The following is a 19,887-nucleotide window of genomic DNA, read 5'->3' as shown; positions in this document are numbered from 1 at the left end:
TAATGATAGCTTTCAAGGCTCGCATGTTGGACCGGGAAGGAGGCTGATAGTTGAAAAAAGAAAACAGACTCTGGAAAGATTGTGAAATGCACAGCTTTAAACAGTGAAATGCAGGTCTTCAGTTCTTCTGGTGCCATTCAAGTGCGCAGTTTTAACACTCTGTAGTCACTAATACAACTGAGGTTGTTCCAAGAATATATTTTTTGTTGTTATTACAGTTATACCAATATGTTTCTCATTAAAAAAAAAAATAATCCAAGATGAGCAACCTGGGTATTGTTTTTTCCTTTTCCAAGAAAATCCAAGGAAGATGAAGGGCAAACTCAGGCTGAAACAGGTATCAGAGTGCCTGGAGTTTCTCACATGAGTGCTTTCCTCAACCTGCAGTTTTTATCACTGTAGGTAATTGGGCAAGAGGAGAAAGGAACATGGTGTTAGCATCAAGCCATGAAGTACAAGCCAGGTCATGAGGGAGAATATATGATATCTGCTTTGGTTTCCTAATTGATTTAATTGAGCTCTTGCTTTCTATTAATTGGAATAAGGTTTTGAAGAAACAGATGAAATCTTCTCTTTATCATCATAATCTTCCTCCATTATTTTTTAATTGGCATTTTTTAGTTCCCGTAATTATAGAACAATATTAGTCCTCAATAGGAAGCTATAAAATCTAAGGAAATAGTTCTAATTAAAAAACAAACAGTAAAATCTAGCACCCATTTTTAATGGATTGAGTTTCTCTGATGGGAAGATGCATATTAAGAGCCATTGGAAACTAAAATGCCATTGCTATGCAGGACGTTTAGCTGAGAAAAAAATGAATCTCACTGGCCTTGAAATCAACAACATGAGAAATACACATATTAGAAAGGACCTTTGAGACATTAGAGTCCTGAGAATGTAGCAAATGTAGTTCCCAAGAGATCAAGGATTTATAATGCTGTGTATGTGAAGCCAGCGTCACCAATCCTAATTGTACCTGGCCTACACATCCATTCAGTGTAACTCAAGAAATATGTGCTGAGCCCTGGCAGGTGTGGCTCAGTTTGCTGAACAACATCCCACGCACCAGGAGGTTGCTGGTTCAATTCCAGGTCAGGGCACATGCCCTGATTGTGGGCTTGATCAGAAGGGGACATGCAGGAGGTAGCTGATTACTGTTTCTCTCTCATGGATCTCTCTCTCTCTCTCTCTCTCTCTCTCTCTCTCAAATCAATAAAAAGCATTCTAAAAAAAGAAATGTGTGTTTAGTACCTACAATGGGCTAAGATCTGTGCTACATACTAGGGCTACAATGGTCAACAAAATACATTCTATCCCTGCTTTCTTGAGTTTATAATCGGTTAGGGCAGTGGTCGGCAAACTCATTAGTCAACAGAGCCAAATATCAAGAGTACAACGATTGAAATTTCTTTTGAGAGCCAAATTTTTTAAACTTAAACTTCTTCTAATGCCACTTCTTCAAAATAGACTCGCCCAGGCCGTGGTATTTTGTGGAAGAGCCACACTCAAGAGGCCAAAGAGCCGCATGTGGCTCACGAGCCACAGTTTGCCGACCACTGGGTTAGGGTATATCAGTTAAATTAGGCTCAGCTGCATAGAATAGAAAACTCAAAATGACAGTGATTCTAAAGAAGATAAGCATTTACTTCCCCTTCACATTAAAGACTCCCAAAATAAGTAGATTGAGCCTTGGTTGCTCTGTTATCCGTGGAAGTGCATTTCTTACGATGTTGCTAGAAAAAGAATTTCCTGAGACTCACACAAAAGGATGAGAAGTATTTATGAATGTGGAAATAAACCCCTGGGTTTCTAATGTCCCATCTCTGCCATCTTGCCATGGAAGAAGTCCAGTCTTGTCTTCAGCACAGCCAGAATTAAGGCCACGGCCCGTAGTTTCTGCTCCATCTTAAAGTGCACTCCAGTCCAGCATTCTGCGTGTGGAATCTGCTCAACCTTGGGTCATGCAGCTGCTAAGACCACAGGGCTATGGAGAGTGCAGGCTATGGGGCAAGAGAGAAGAGAGAGAGAGAGAGAGAGAGAGAGAGAGAGAGAGAGAGAGAGAGAGAGAGAGAGAGAGATCCTTTGTCTCCTGGGATAACTACCAGGAGCTTAACGAACTAACTCAGGAGTCCTCAAACTTTTTAAACAGGGGGCCAGTTCACTGTCCCTCAGACCATTGGAGGGCCGGACTATAGTTTAAAAAAAACTATGAACAAATTCCTGTGCACACTGCACATATCTTATTTTGAAGTAAAAAAAACAAAACGGCAAAAACACCCGTATGTGGCCCGCGGGCCGTAGTTTGAGGACGCCTGAACTAACTTTTCAAGATTTCATACACTTGTAGTGGATTCACCCTTTCCCCCCACCCAGCAATTATCTTTCTCCCAGGTTCTACTCCCAGGCCTCTATGGTTCAGCACCTCCCGCTGTGCCATTTTGTCTTTACTGAGCATGTCCTTACCCTCCCTGCTCTGCCCCTGCCCACCCCCGATCTAGGACGGAAAAGGAGGGGCCTTCATCCTTGGTGGGCCAGGGCTCCAGTCCCAGGAGTGTGTGTGAAGCTGTAGCTTCCTAGGGAGGCAGACACGCCTCTGTTTCCCAGCTGAGCATGCCCAGCAATGTCTGACTCCCCTTTGCTTTCTTTTCTTTATTAATATTAATAACTAGTCATTAAGCTGATAACAGCTCCATAATAGACACTCAGGTCCAAGATATATTCCCAAGCGCTAATCACACATTTTTTGCCAGCAGAAAAGAACAAAATAAAGTGAATCCTTCCCTTGAGGAAGATTTCTCAGAAGTACCACACAGCACTCTCACTTACATTTCATTAGTCAAAACTTGGTCAGATGGCCATACAAAGCTACAGAGGAGGGTAGGAAATGCCCTCTGTTAGCTAGCTTCTTGGCTAGACGGCTAAATAATAGAGGCCTGTCCCTCAGGACAAAAGTATAATGAGTGTCAAGGAGGGTACAGCTTGAGGTTTCTGTCATAAAGGGAAATAGACATCATTCAAATTTTTTCATCTTGTGAATAATGCTAGATCAAGGTCACAGAAAAAAAAAAGAAAAATCATCAAACTGGTTATAGTAAGTTCATACTTGTAGCATTTATTTCTTCATTTATATAATGATTCGGCAAATAATTTCGAATACTTGAAATATCTAATTTAATTAGTTGTGTACTGATCAAGATTACTCTCTAGAAAGAACATACACATTAGACTAAGAAATTTAAAAGTGGTGCCCCATAAAGAAATGCTTGCAGTTCAGAGTAGAAAGGTTCTTAAAGCTTTGGAGATGAGCTGATTTTTGAACTTGACGTTAAAATATACTTAGGGTTTGGATATAAAAGTGTTGTAAAAAGAAAACACATATGTAAAATAAAATCATCGTATTTCATTTCTGCTTTAATCTCTGTTGGTAGAAAGATCTGAGAACATTTAGCCTCTCCCATCCTCAATAAACTTGTGCAAAACAGTCATTCCTACAGGGCTGCCTCAAAGGGGAATTATAAAGCTCAATAAGTGAAAATACTGTGCAAACCACAAATCACTGAGCAAAGTGAGATTTTTTAAACTGCTTTGTAAAACTTCAGACAGCAGATGCTCAGAAAATGAATGCTAAAAGAACAGCATAGACAAAGCCACATGTTCAAGGGGGAGAAACATAGGCACAGAACAGCAATTAATTGGGTTTGGCTGAACAATACAGCGTGTGAAGAACAGGTATAGGCAATAAGGTTTACTTGGAATCTCCAATGGCATGCCAGAGAGATTAGACTTAATTTGGTAGGCAGATATCATTGGGAAGTTTTTGAGTCTATAGTTCATGAAGATTAATTGTTGCAGTACCCTTCAGGGTGGGTGTGAAGAGATGCTTTTTAGTTAAGTACTATTGTAAGTGAAGAGGTAATAAAGGCCTGAAATGCATGAATGGGTGTGGGAATGAAAGGGCAGATGGGAGGGATATTTTAGAGTAGACTCAATGGAACTCACAAGAGTTTGAAAGAAAGAATCAAAAATTACTAGAACATTTGCATAGAGGTGACATGGCTAATGAGAGTGTCATCAACAGAAATTGGACACATTGTACAAAACAGGTTTGAGAAAGACAACATGGTTCATGTTTCTAGCAGAGGTGATGTCCAAGTAGTGATGTCTAACAGGCAATTGCAGAGTTAGACCTGAGTTTTGGTCAGAACTACTTATACATTTCAGTGTAAAACGTTCCCCATTAACAAAATCATGATGAATCTTAGCTGGATGGAAGAAATGTGAATCAATAACAGAATGTTAGGGAATCATTTAGGGGTGGTGGGAAGTTGTAGGAAGAAGTCAATAGAGGAGTCATGAAGAATCAGAGAAAGCAGCAGTTGTCATAAGCATGACTTAAGTGAATTATTCACAATAAATTAAAAATATTGGAGGTTAATAGGAAATAATACTTTACAAGTTGAGGTTGTGTATTTGACATTAAGACCTATAATTAAATCAATATATTTCTAGAAGGAAGCCAGTAATCAAAACATTTGCTTTCATTCATGAGCTAACTGTCAGTACGTAATCAGATTCCATCCATAGTTTCCCCATATTATCTATTAGGCAGTGATTGATACTGAACTGACTCTTATGAAAGCAAGATAAAATAAAAATACTCCGGCCTGGCCAGCATGGCTCAGTGGCTAGGAGGTCACGGTTCAGTTCCTGGTCAGGGCATATGCCCGGCCTGTGGGTTCCTTCCCCAGTGTGGGGCATGCAAGAGGCAGCTAAGCAATGATTCTTTCTCATCATTGATGTTCCTATCTCTCTCTTCCTCTCCATTAATTTTTTTAATTTAAAAAATAAAAATACTCCTTCTAATTCACAAATGTCACCATGGGTGTTAAGATCTGACTATTTCTAAGTGCATCTGAGACCGATGAGAGGAGTATGCTTTCTAATTTGTGCTCACCACCCTCTAAACAGAAAAATTGTTCTTTGATTTGGTATTAAAGCTGCTGTCTGTCTGCTTGGCCTAACACCATTGGTGACAAGGTATTTTCAACTACTCATGAGTCTGTTGAAAAAGAGGTTCCCTGTTTCACTGTCCCTACCCGAATTGATTCTTTACTCCTCTTTTGCCAGGCACCACCCCTTCCACCAATAGTACTAAGGTGGGAACACAAATGTTAGTAGTCGGTGATCTACCCTCAACACTAGTTAACATGAGCAAACAATCAAAAAGATCACAACTGATGAGAGAGATCGGTGCTATAAAGTGAGATCATTTTAGACTTTTGGTTGTAGTCATGAATCTGGAAACTTTAAGTTAACTTAAAAATCATCCTCTGTGGTAAAATGTTGAAAACCATGGTATTTCTGAAAGAGTGAGATTACAAAGCAAGCTCCAAACAGATAAGTTAACAAACTGTTCATGCTTTTAACTTGAGATTTATGTGAAGGAGAAATCGTGATGTCAATTAGCTAAATACTTTTTAGAAAGATAATTTAGTTAAAAGGTTTTTGTTAGTAAACATTTTTAATTTACAAGACTATGAAAATGTATTCTCCTACAAACATGTACATTTGAACATGCATGTGAGTGCTTTGTTGGGTTGAGAGAGGGGTTGCCCTGTATAGGAAGTACCCATATGGGCATCCATTACTCCGGGCTCACAGTGAGAGAGTTGTTCTAAATAGAATCTAAGAAAAAATGAAATAGGATTTCAGGACTTGAGAGAGTATAGCATATACTGCCTCTTCTGTGCGTTTTCAAAAGTCGGTTCCGATTTTCATGGCACCCTATGACAGTGGTACAACTTTAAGAACATCTGTAGAAGCTAGTATTATTTCATATGGAAGGTCAGATTATAGAATTTAGGACAGCTAAGAAGGAAGAAAATCTATTTTAGTAAATGTGAGTGGAGGCTACATGAATGGACTAGATTAAAAACAATCAATTTAGGTAGATATCATTTGACAAGTGTTTTTTTATTATTTTTAGTTAACTATAACTCTCTCTGTGGGAAACTTAAAATGTTGAATCAGCTGCTTAATACTGTAGGAAATATCAAAGGCTGGAATTGAGAGATGTTGATTTTAACTCCAACTCTGTGGCTTGGGGAAGTAATTTAACTTCTCTGGGCTTTATTCATTCTTATCTATCTATCTATTTTTTTTAATTCTACAGATATTCAACAAGCCAGTACTATGGCCTCCTCCTAATAATTCTCTTCTATAGTTGAAAAATGTCACTAAGGATCTCTGAAGCTCTGATATGTATCATTGACTAGTAATAACTACTTAATGAGGGACTTCATTAAAAAGACAACTGTGAGCTACTTTTGAAGGATTGGAGGAATATAGTTTAAATTATGGGGCAGGAGGAGGGTTGTTGATTTGGACCAGAAAATCAGCAGTTACAAAACCATTGCCCATCCTAAGCCTTCACCAGAAGAGCCAGATTCTAGAATATCTAGAACTGAGTCTTGAAGATGAAGCAGAGTAAGAGCTGGAAAAGTCTAAAGGGGTGATACTGACTAAGAGACCTCCTGGTGAAGATGGTAAACCTGCCACAGGCAGGCACTTCTTCTGTCACAACTTCAGTTTCGGATGGAAATAACTAAGTTGGTAAAATGACTGGAGAGCATTGGTAGAAAATGATTTTATTACCAAAAGGGGGAAAAAAATATGTGACTAAGTTATTTAATTAACCTTTACAGTATTTCCATGTCATGATAACATTTGCAGACAGGTAATTACTAGGCATTCTGACACCATGTGGAATTTTTTTTTTTAATGAAACTGAGAAAGATAACATTGTTCATTTTATTTGTTAGTTCCCAAATATAACTTTAACCACATCCCTTCATTGCTTTTCTTTTTTCCCATTTTTTTCTTTTATTCTCTCTCGTTGTATAAAGCAAGAACTGCATAAAATCTCCAAGGTCCCTCAGAATGAAAAAATTGAGCTATTTCTATAAGCACCATGAAATATTCCCCCTTATTGCCCATAAGTTTGAAAATGCCAGAGAAATGTTCAATGAAATCCACTATACTCCTCTTATACAACACATTTGATCTCTTGATACGTTAAGAGCTTCATCCTCCAATGCTTTTAATTCTAAGCCTTGCAGAGACAAAATTCATTGCTTGAATTACAAGAGTGAGTCTCATTAAGGCTAAAAAGCAGTGACCCAGATAGCTTAATGGATTAATATGGTGACCTTGCAACTTTAGAGAATCACTTTCAAATCTGACTGTGTTGTCAAATCATTTCAATAGTCAGTTAATCAATTGGTTAATACCAACCTGTGAGCATTCTTAGTCTGGAAGTTAGTAGATCATTTTGGCCAACACTAGCTATATAGAATTAAACTGAGAGCAACAGCATGCTTAACTACCAGACCTTTCTTAAATAATCACAATTTTAAAAAAGGATTTCATGAATTGCTGTAATCACTAATAATTATATAATGCTGACACTCTAATAAGCATCAATATTTTGAAACTTATACCATAAATATTTTTAGTGATGTTTACATTTCATTAGCAAATAAGGACTATAACTATAATTAATAGGCTCTTTGGTAATGAACTGTGATGTTGATTGAATTCTCAAATTCTATGATAACAGCACCTTTAGGGGGATACATACTGTTAGAGGAGTGGGGGAGGGGAGGGGAATGTGTATAGTTCAGCAGGACATCTTACAGAATTTTTAAAGTCTAAGGAATATTTTTTTAATGTATTCAGAAACATGTTTGTGAAAATTATTCCTATCCATTCTTTTTGTAGATGCAAGATATACGGAACCCAGAGGGAGCTCAATATAGCTCCCATCCTCAGATGGCAGCCATGAGACCCAGGGGTCAGCCTGCAGACATCCGGCAGCAGCCAGGAATGATGCAGCATGGCCAGCTGACCACCATCAACCAGTCCCAGCTGAGTGCTCAGCTTGGGTTGAATATGGGAGGAAGCACTGTCCCCCACAACTCACCATCTCCACCTGGAAGCAAGTCTGCAACTCCTTCCCCATCCAGTTCAGTACATGAAGATGAAGGCGATGAGTCATCTAAGGTAGGACTACATTATTTGTAGGACCTGTAGGAAATGCTTGTTGCCTAAAAAGGTTTTCTTTGGACCCTTCCTTGGCCTGTGGTGGGTGCAACTTAAGAAACATTGATGGGGGACATACTTTCTTTTATGAAGCATGAGGTTATAAACTGAGTGAATTGAATCACCTTGTCCAATTACATTTTTAAGTCTCTAATAAATTCTTTGAATATTCATGTATTAAGCATAAAAATAAGTTGCAGCCACAAAATACAGCATCTTCACAGTGAGTAAGCTGAATTTGCCACTCATTCAAAAAAGTCAATTTCAATGTAACCATTTTATTTTAAGAAGACAACAAAGATGGTGCTGTGTGTGTGTGTGTGTGTGTGTGTGTGTGTGTGTGTGTGTGTGTGTGTGATTAATAGATAAAACTGTTGAGATCATCTGACCCAATCATTTCATATTGAGGATGAGGAATGTAAGGGGCAAGGATATTGATGACCCCCTTCCAAAGGAAAAGCTGGGCGATTCATTGCTTACCTATTTTAGTCCCATGCCACTACGTTTGTTTGACTATCTGCCTGTCTGTCTTTGTCACATTGAGTTATCTGTATAGGAAGATGTGTCTTTAAATGTCCTTAGATTGCAGAATTCTTTAAAGTATTCAAGGCAGCTTTTTTAAATGACTTCACCGAAAGCAAGTGCATTCTCATTCAAAAACCAAAATTATCTCTTTATTGTCTTGCTTCTCAGGCAAGCATCTTTAGGATTTGTCCAAGTGAGAAGGACTCTTGGGCCTAATTACTATGACAAACACTCGCATTTACATGTATACTTCTAGTTCCTTCTCTTTTTTAAATGTTACTAATGAGTTGTCACTTGTGTCAGTCCTTAGATTTCTTTTCATTTTTGCAAGAATTTTTATTTTGGGAAATTAAACTTGTCAACATGTTACCAAAGGCAGCACTATGGGATTCTGACCTATTGTATATGGTTAACATAAACTAATTTATTTAAAGATCCAGATAAATAGATTTATTTATCCTGATAACAAATACAAGGCTGCTATATTGGCTACATTTTATTATTTTGGGCATTACTAATGCTCTGGCATTTTTGGAGCCTTAATTTTGGAAAGACTGCCCCTCCCAGGACTATCTAATTCCTGGAGGTGGTGAATGATGCCCCAGTGAGCCCATCTTTGATAAACAAACCAAACAATCCAGAGCCCACATCCCAACTGTCTTCTTTATCAAATTCTCACATAATGTTCTTAAGAAAATGTGTATCACTCTAATGGTATTCAACAGCCAATGAATATTTGGACCTACTAGTTAATGTGCACATTAAGAATTTGGGGCCAGTTATTTAAATGCTAGATTATGCATGAATAATTCAAGCTAAATTCTTAAACATAGGTGATATATACTATACCTCAAGGGAAAAATACAATATATTCTACTCACCCTGGCTGAGTGGCTCAGTTGGTTAGAGTATCGTCCTGTATACCAAAAGGCCAGGGCACATACAGAAGGCAACACATTGATGTTTCTTTCTCACATCGATACTCCTCTCTCTCTCTCTCTCTCTCTCTCTCCCTCTCTCTCTTTCTAAAAATCAATTAAAAAATACTTTGGTAAAGATTATTTATACATCTTGGCTATATATTTTTAAGTATTCATTGCTAGAATTTCAGAAAATAGATGTAAAATTAGTAGCATCTTTTGATAGTAAAGTTTATGCAGGATTATTCTTACTTACATAACACTTTCCACACTCTTCAACCTAAATTAGTAGAAGTCTGAGTAGAAACCAGAAATTTCTGGAATTACATTCACAGATTCTGCCATTTTCTATTGGCCCATAAGGTCCATATCTTATCATTTTGCTGAGACATGAATTTGTATGTTATGAGCTTCCAAGCTGGTGTGAGAGTTTGCCAGTGAGTAGCCTATCCAACCACTCAACATCAACCTCTCAAAACGATTTGTAACTCACTATTAATGATTGTGTAGTATTTTGTGGTAGAACCTATATTCTATAGTGGTATATTCTTGAATTAGTGATGTGTGAAGACTTAGGGGTAGATTTTTCAAGAAAGCCCTCAACAAAAATGGCTTTTTTTCTATAGAAATATTTCCAAGCTCATGTTTAGTTTACGTGTATTTTCCATCTCAAGAATACCTACCCTCCCATTCCAAGGTTACATACTGTTCTTCACCTTCATTCCAATGCAAAATCCTCCTTACCATTTAATCAACTTATATTTATTAAATGGCTAAAAACAGTCCTCTGACAAAAATGCTCAAGCGTTCTTCATCTCAGTTAAAGATTAAACTGGGATTTTTCCCTGTATATGTGAGCAGGATTTATGTGGAGTGTTGTATTAAAATAGCTCCATTTAAATGTGAAATAGCATTCAGTCAAAATGATCATTTAAATCATTTCTAACAAGAGAATTAAAAAAGAATATTTACTCTCACTGCAGCAAAAGAAGCCTTTAAAGCTTCCCTCTTAACACTTTATGCTCTCTTAAGCAATTACATATTAATTCCCATTTATCTAATTGAACAATTAAATGAAATAAGTTTGTTTTGACAGAGAAATACTGTAAATATATCAGTTAAATAAATTATCACCTTATAAATACTACCCACAGTTCTGATTGCTATGGAGCTGTGTTGACAGCCTAAAGTCATAAACTAGACATACAGTAAAACATCAAAGACATATAAACTTGGGTAGCTTGTGGTTCTAAGCCTGTAATCCAGCACTTGTAATACAGTAGACACTTTAAGACACAAAATCTCTGGCATTACAAGTATATTTATAGTACAGTATTTTCTTTAAGGAAATTATGGGCTAAGAATCACAATTTATATTTTTCCATCCTTTTACTTTCAACTTTTCTGCTTAAAATATCCTTAAGTTTTGTGTGTGTCTCTTGTAAATAGCATATGGTTAGATAATCTTTACTTTTAAATGAAACTGACTGTATTTACATTAACATCAGTACTAAATATTTGGGTTTATTTCTCCATTTAAGTATGTTGTTTCTATTTAGCCCACATATGTCCTATGTTTCTTTTTTCCTTAACCTTCTTCAAGTTTGTTTTTATTTTGCTCATTACATAATTTCCATTTTAATATTGGTTATTTTATACTTTTTCTGTTCACTTAGTAGCTACCCCTGTAACACAAATGCATAAAAGTCTAACATTGATCGATATCTTTACCCTTCTTATTTACTTTCATTCCAAATCATGCTGGAGCAGTTATTGCTGTTGTTTAGTTTAATGATAATTTTAATTAATTTCTATAATTTAATATACTTCACAAAACATTATTATTTTAGTCCTTTTTCTTTAGATTTATTCACATATTTAATATTTTTTCATCTGGCATCATTTTCTCTATCCCTTTAAAATTTAATTGCATGAGAGTATGTTGGTTATATAACCTTAAAAAGTACTTTCACCAGATATAGAACTTTCGATTGATAGTGATTCTCTTTATGAAGATATTATGTTACTTCATTGAATCCTGATTTTCATTATTACTTTTGAAAATTCTACTGCATCACTATCTTTCCTTTGAAAGTAATCTGTCTTTCCTCTCTGGCTAGTTGTAAGGTCTTCTCTTGCCTCTGTTGTCCTTTGGTTTTACTGTGATGTGTGTGGGTTTCTTTAAATTTATCCTGAATTTAAATATTTCTCTTTTCTATCAATTCTAAGAAATTTTCAGGCATTATTGTTTTTCATGTATTTCCTCTTGTGATTTGCTCCATTCTCATCCTGTAATTCTGATAAGATATATGCTAGACTTTCTCATGCTATTCTCTATGACTTGTTGCTTTCACATTTTGCATTTCCTTGCCCCTCTGTATTTATTCTGATTGATTTATTTAAATCAATTCCCAGTTAATAATTTTTTTCAGCAATACCTAATCTAAAACTAAATCTATTGGAATTTTCATTTCAATTATTTTATATTTCCAGTTTTATTTGGCTTCTTTCTCAAATATATTTTGACTATTTTACTTGCTTGCTTTTTATCCATATACTTAATCTCTTTTGTCCTTTATGCATTTGCTAATTCCTATATATGAAGTCTTTTGGGGTCTGATTTTACTCTCAGTTATTGCTGTTGGCTCTTGGTTTTAATGCCTTGTTTTATATTGCCTTTTTGCTGTTGGAATGAGAGCTGATATTAATTATGACTTGATGAGACTTCTATTAGACTTTATTTGAAAGTTAATTCCTCTAAAGATGATTTCTGTCAGCTTCTGTCAAGCATCTTAAACTATTATAATGTAGAATGACACTTGCCTTAAAGTTCTTCAAATCACCCTATTTGGGTAAATTATTATAAATGCTGGCATTCAGGATATAAGTTGTTACAAATGCTGGCTTCTGTTTGTGGATTATCACAAGAGATATGTTTCCCCCTCTCCATTCAGTATCATCTTTGCAGCTTCTGGGTGGGCACATACAAGAGAAATCATTTTATTTCCCCCTTACATTAAGGTGACCAGACGTCCCGCTTTTGGCGGGACAGTCCCGATTTTTAACAATTTGTCCCGCGTCCCGCGGCGTTTTAAAAAAATCCCGATATTTGGAAAGAATGCACGACAAGCTAGGGAACGGCGGGAGAACGGGAAGGGAATATACGGTTTTCGGCGGCCATGTGGCGATTTAGCCAGGATATGAGTTTTATATTATTTTTGTTAATTTTATAATGTTAAACTTTAATAATAACAAATAATTGTTGAGAACTGATTATCGAGAACTGCTTATCAAAGTTCGCACTGTTGATCAGTTGTTAGAATGCGACCACCATTGTTTGGACTTAATGAACAATAGCATTTTTTGGGATTGGCAATGACGAAAACATTTTGTAACTGTCTCTCAGACGATACACATCGTACTGCGTGCTAGTAAGCTAGTTAAACAAGTGATGTCATTACAAATCAGCTATTCAGATAATTTAGGTAAGTAACTTATTTATTTATTTCATAAATACATAAATTTTCTTGAATTTAGCAGACAGTACTCGTATTATTTATATTTTATAGTGGCGGCAAAAAGTCTAGCGCTGGCCTTGAAAGTGACACTTATGACTTACGTTACGGCAAATTCATGACCTTTTAAACAACGACAGCAATCTACTAAAAAAAAATTCACTCAAATGAGAAATATGTCAAAGAATAAAATAATACTATACATAATTTTTTATTTATTATATTTGTAAATTGTACTTACGTTGAAATTTAAACAAATATATTACAATACTATTTTTGTGTTCTATGAAAATTTTTGTTGCTCCATCATATAGACCAAATTTTTAATCAAGAACCCCTTCCCCCCCCCCACCCCGGTCAATGGTGTCCCGCTTTACCGATGTTAAAATCTGGTCACCTTACCTTACATTGACACTATAATTCCCTTCTGTCCTTACTTTAATAGGAAACCTTCTGCTAAACATCCAACTTTTGGTAAGCAGTGAGCTTTGTTTTCTGATGGTGTGCCTTGGACTCACTTTCACCAGGCTTAGCAACTATCTTCAAGATGAAAGCTGGCTTCGGTATTTTGCTTATTTCTCTGGGTTCCTGCTTTCATTCACTACTTGCATTTAAGAGTGTCTTATTAATTTGCTAGTTCCTCAATGCATGTGCTTTTCCATAGTAACAGAAAGAGAAGTTTGTTGTTGTTTTTCTCAAAGGTAATAGGATAAGTCACTAGAGCAACAATTACATAAGCCTTTAGAAAAGGACTTCTCACTTACCACTGTTCTAAAGGCAAGAAGAATCTTGGAATAAAGTAAAAATGATAAGCAGACGAGTTTCTATAAACACTCAATGAAATCAAGCAATGTTAGAGCTAGATGTCAAGTCACATTATCTAACAATAGGACAGACTATTTAAAATTGGGACTCCAAATTCTGGTATTTTCCACAGTGAACTGTGTTTATTATGCAATTGTTCAACACTTCACATGCTATAATGTGCATGATACTTCTAAAGCATTGCTTATACCCTAGCAATTGAGGAAATATATATATTCCTTGCTTATAAAAAAAATAAAGTGTCCCATTGATTGAGGCTGAACTTAACAAACTAGTTCTGGGGGAAATAATAAAATTCAGTCAAATAGCCAGTTAATACTCAATTTCAAATAATTGTTCCTGTAATTCATTCAAGTGTACACTAGGATAGTATTTTCAAGGTGCCTTTGTTCTTAGATGATGCATACCTTATGTGATTAAGCATATTTGATTAGTCCAATAAAATAAAAATAAAGTGAGGCTAAACATAGGCACCTGGCATTTTATTCAGTGCGATGTTATCGCAATAGCTATGCATTCTTTGTAAGGCCGGAGAAACCCTCCATCCAAAATATGAAGAACACGATGCCCCAGATAGGCAAATTTAGATAAGACCAAGTGAATCCAACAAAATTTATAAATGTAACTAATAGGTGTATATAATTGCAATCAACTTCCTCACTTTAAAGTGATGTTTCCGGACAGTAGCCCTGATTTCAAACATCTTCCATAAGGCTAGTGAGTATCTTTGCTAAACTTATCCTAAAATAATAACCAGCTAGGTTTGGCAGAATCAAGGATCTTTAAAACTGAATTTGCTTTACCAATTACGATACAAGTGCAACGCCCCGCACTTGTGAATCATTTCAAAAGTATAGCATCTCACATATGTTTTTCTATCATAGATGTTTTGAGTCATTGAATGTACTGTTTTTATTAGTGATAATAATAAACCTGAGTATGAAATGAAAGAGGGATTATCGCCTTGCTGATTTCTCAGTAACTAGATGACTTACTTTCCATGCTTATTTGAAATCATTCTTATAAGGGGATTTTAGATTACATAGTTTAGAAAAAAAGAGAGAGAGAGAGAGAGAGAAAGGATTTAAGTAGCGAAAATTTTCACTTACAGAAACAGTCCCATCACAAAAGGTGCTGTGATATGCCCAGTTTCTATGGTGAAGATTTTATAATATTTACTTTCTATGAGAAGGGTTATAAGTGGAGTTCTATGTTGTTTGTTCAGCCTATTATGCAGATGGTGCTTGATTAAAATCTATTTTAAACTACAGCGATTACTGCGAGATGGTGTGCATTAAACAGCTCTCCCAGCTCCATCACAGGCCGTGGGACCGCCGCAGTTTATTTTAAATATGCTGGTAGACGTTTCTAACTTCTCCAGGGACGACTCAATAGCAGTGATTCTCTTTCCTTGAGAGCTTTAACTCCTGTACTCTGTATTCTTAAGTATTATCTAAGCAACACTGGTAACGCGTGTTTTCTTAAAGTGAAAAATTATTGTTTTCTTGTGATAAATAAGTTAAATACATCACTATAATTAAGCAATAAGACACAAGAGGAGGTGGATTACCAGAAGCCTAAGGATACCTCTAGGGCTTTTATAGAAGTAAATCTGTGTCTACAAGTAAGTTGCCCAAAGCACATGCACTGTGGGAAGCTTATACGAGAGGAATTTTTTTTTATGTTTTGGTATATGTGTTTATTTATTTATGCATGCTTAAATTGTGAAATGAGTCTGTGGGGTATTAGGATTAGAGTTAAGGCCTAGCCATGTTCTTAGTTACTACGATTTTCATATAACTTTTATATGTGTTTTCAAATGCCCTTCACTTTGTAATTCTAAGCCTTTGCCCATTGCTGTAGAATAAAGGAGTAGAAATGGATGATGATCCATTGCATGTAAGACACTATAGTGATGCTGTGAGAATAGAAAGATTCATGGTACTGGGTCCTTACTTTCAATGTGCTTACCATCATGAGGAGTTTATATGTTTGCATTTCATGGTTTCTTCCCTATTCTAAAGATTCTGATGTTGGCATTAAAGTTAACTCTTCAGCCTTGGAACCCTGGTAACTTTATAAATATTATACTCTAAAACAATGCCCAATACACAATACCATATTGTCCAATACAGTAGCCACTGGTCATGTACGCCCATGTACATTTAAATCTAACCAATCTGACTAATTAATATTAAATCAGTAAATGTTCTCAGACAGTGCAGAGAACATTTTCATCTTTCCAGAAAATTCTATGAGAGTACTACTCTAGACTGTAGCAGTCAGGGCCTCTTAGAAAATTAGGACATAAAATTATGCACTTTCATCCATCTAAGTAAGAATTTAGAATCCAGAAAAAACACTCAAAATTAAGGTCCAGAGACATAGTACAAATCCATTTAGTTAATTTTTCCACCACAATCATATTCATCATCATTGTGTTCATTCCAAATAGCGGTCAAAAAAACCCAGATATCTTTCATTATGCAACCTGTTACTGGCATGTAAGGAAATCCAAATAACAGCTACATTTCTTTTGTGAGGGAGGCTTTACATATGAACAATTACCATGTGTTTTTCAAATATGTGATGGAACTACCTCCAGAAAAGTAGGCCTTACACATTCCCAGTTCATTATACAGAACCTAAAATAACAGCTCACTCCTGTATCCTCCCAAACAAAAGAAAAATGCAAAATAAAAACAAGACCCCCACAGATCAGAAGATAATGCCCAGTGGTCAAGAGGAAGACAACCTTACTGTTCATAGCACTGCCCGCACACTTGAATACATTAGACACCAACCAGGGAGTTTTCATTCCATTATAGTGCATCCTAAAGTGAAAGCAAAGCCAGTATGCAAACCCAGTAAGTCTTTATACAAAAAAACATTGAGCAATAAAATAAATGAGTCCTTTCAAAGACATTTTATTTTTTTATAGAGATCTTTCATACATAGTTCTGTGTTTTTGTTTTTTCTTCTTACATCAGCCTTTGATGAAAGCCAAGGTATTATCTTAGATCATAGTTCATTCCTATGAGGGAAATTCTGTAAATTTCTAACATAATATGGTCAGAATATTACAATGTTAGAAGAATACAGTTTTAGTGATCTAGTTTAATTAGGAAAGAAGGGCAGTGAATCTTGAGAAATGAATATTTTATGTGTGTTCTTTATGTTGGTCCTCTTAGATGTCAGTTTTCTTCGATGGCAGATAATTCAAACTGAGTTTCACATGAGTATTTAAAAGAAAAGTATATCATCAATAGGCTCTTGCTTTCAGGCATGGCAAAGAACAAAGTGATGTAATGTTGTGACTGGCTGACAGTCTGGCCGCAATGGGGATGACACCCCAGCTTCATAGCTTAGTGCCTCTCCAGTATTCAATCAGAGAGACCATTGAAGCTCCAGGGTGATGCTTCATAATGCATACATGGCATCTCCTGAGCCTTGAGAATGTGGAGGCTGAGTCATGAAATGCTTGCTTCTAGTAAATGAAACTCTCAGGTTGAGCAAGGCTGATCTGACTAACCCTACACAAGCCAGAAACATAGGGAAAGCCTCCAGACAATGAATGAACTGAATCCATTGGTTGCATGGGATTGCTTAGAGTTTCCTACAGAGTTGCTATACATTGCCTCTAAAGGGTAATTTGTTGTTTTCATACACTTGATACTTAGAGCTTCTTACTGGCAGGAACAGGTTCTCCTACTTCCCCTCGGATCATCTCCAGAAAGTAGGCCCAAGTTGTCAAATATGCCCTTTCTGTTACAGCTGGTCATTTCAGCCAGTAGAACTAAAACTTACACCATACTGTCCTAATACCAGTTTCAAAAGGAAACAAGTATGGAGTTCAAACAATTTTAGACAATGGAGGAGAAAAACTATTGAATACTTTGGGGAAATGTTTTAATAAGAACAACTACATTGAATCATAGGAAATTTATCTCTATGATTGACTTTTGATTATTTTTCCAAACTCATTAATATACTGTTATCTGCAATCATGGAGATTTCAATGTGTCCAATCATTAATTTTTTAGTTAAAATTTAAAATGATGAAGGCCTGGAGGGGGAAGGAGGAGAGGTAGGAGTCAAGGAGTTAATGGGTATGAAAAAGGGGACATCTGTAATATTTTCAACAATAAATATAAATTTAAAATTTTTAAATGAGTCCAGGTAATATTCCATATGTATAAACATTCATTTCTCCACACTTGGTTTCCTATTTCTAAATATTTCCATTCCTTCATGAAATATGACCTCCAATATCATAATCACTCCATTTGTAATTTGCTTTATTGTAGACTTTCTTGACTTCTTTTTCTTTTTTTTTCTTTTTTTAAAATATATTTTATTGATTTTTTACAGAGAGGAAGAGAGAGGGATAGAGAGTTAGAAACATCGATTAGAGAGAAACATCAATCAGCTGCCTCTTGCACACCCCCTACTGGGGATGTGCCCGCAACCAAGGTACATGCCCTTGACCGGAATCGAACCTGGGACCCTTGAGTCCGCAGGCCGACGCTCTATCCACTGAGCCAAACCGGTTTCGGCCTTCTTTTTCTTTTTAATAAGTATTTTATTATTGAGAATATAGAAATGGTCATGTCTACAAAATTTGGAAATTATAAAAATATATAAAAAAGGAAAATCATAAAGACTCAGCCTTATAACCCGGAAAAATTACTATTAACATGTCAAATACTTTTTAAATATCTATCCATGTTTTCTGTCTTCCCACATATTGTCATCAAGTACTCAAGTAAATTAGTGAGGTTTAAATTCCTTAAAGAAACCACTTATGCTTTGATTCATTCATTCTTTGAATTGTATTATTTTATTATTGTATTATTTTGTTATTATTTTAATTACAGTTATAACACATGCAAAACACTTACTGTGTGTCAGAAAACGTAAGTGCTAGTGAGCAAAACCAGTTGTGGGCCTGCCCTCCCAGTGCTTATATGTGGAACGGGAGAAGATCTAAATACATAGATTGTTGTATAATTACAAGTTTAATATGTGCTACGTAGGGAAATGGAACTCTTGAAAGAGAAAGTGCTCACAGTGAGAAATCAAGTCAAAAAGTCCATTGGAGTTAGCAATGTGGCCCGTGGTGACATTGTTGAGAGCTTAGTGATGGTAAGGCACATTGAGAGAGTTGCAGAGGCTGCATAGGGCCAGCACAGACAACCACCTGGAGGAGCTGGTTGTGAAGACAAGAAGGATATGCCTATATATAGCCTTGAGGCAAAGGGAAAGTTTGCTTGTTTGGTTTATCTCCTAAGTATTTAAATGCCAGTTGGAGAAGTAGAGTTAAGGGTAACATTGAGGTGTCTCCTACTCCTAGGCATTCTGATTTAATCAATGCAAAGAGAGCCTAGGTATCAGGATATTATTTAAAAGTTTCCCAGATGATTCCAATGTGCAGCTGTATTTGAGATCACTGTTATAGGTCATAATTGCCTGTATGTTTAGTTTATAGCTATTACACCAGTTTTCCCAGTATCAACTCAGTCTCAACATGCCAGTCTTCCGACAGATTTACATGGGACCAACCATTCCACAGGCTCACCTCTTAGCTCCATCCTAGGGAAGTTATCTTCTAGTGTTCGTCTATATTAGCTTGTCAGCTCAGTTCAGAGCATCCTGTCTCCATGGGGATGTTGATCTGCTTCAGTAGACAACTTAAAAAATGGTCATCTTTTAAATATCTCTCTCACTAAAGACAAAGAAAAAGAATTCACTTAGTTTTTATCCTGCCTTGTTTTTGGTTCTTAGACATATCTTTTAAACTGTGACCATATGGCATCACAAATTACTATTAAGGTCATTCCTTTCTATTCATTCAGTGAATTTTTGTGAAGTTTCTAGCATCTCACAATTAACATGTGAATGTCATTTTAAAGTTTTAGAGATCATATAGTATCATATATACCATCTCACAAAATGATGCTGCGACTGTTTTGCAGACGAAATAGAGGCCCAGGGAATTT

General features: G+C 36.1%; 1 protein-coding gene across 1 annotated transcript in view; it reads left to right on the top strand.

Annotated features, from left to right (window-relative positions):
• TOX (thymocyte selection associated high mobility group box) overlaps positions 1-19,887 on the top strand; it is a 301,503-nt gene that overhangs the window by 245,610 nt on the left and 36,006 nt on the right. Inside the window, exon 4 of the mRNA XM_008143313.3 lies at positions 7,783-8,064. Within this exon, the coding sequence (XP_008141535.2) occupies positions 7,783-8,064 (282 nt within the window). The remainder of the gene's footprint in view (positions 1-7,782; positions 8,065-19,887) is intronic.

The sequence above is a fragment of the Eptesicus fuscus genome, chromosome 19 (assembly GCF_027574615.1).
Source record: "Eptesicus fuscus isolate TK198812 chromosome 19, DD_ASM_mEF_20220401, whole genome shotgun sequence".
In the NCBI taxonomy this organism is placed as follows: domain Eukaryota; kingdom Metazoa; phylum Chordata; class Mammalia; order Chiroptera; family Vespertilionidae; genus Eptesicus; species Eptesicus fuscus.
Note: the sequence above shows the minus strand (reverse complement) of the source record. Positions and strands in the feature narration are given on the sequence as shown.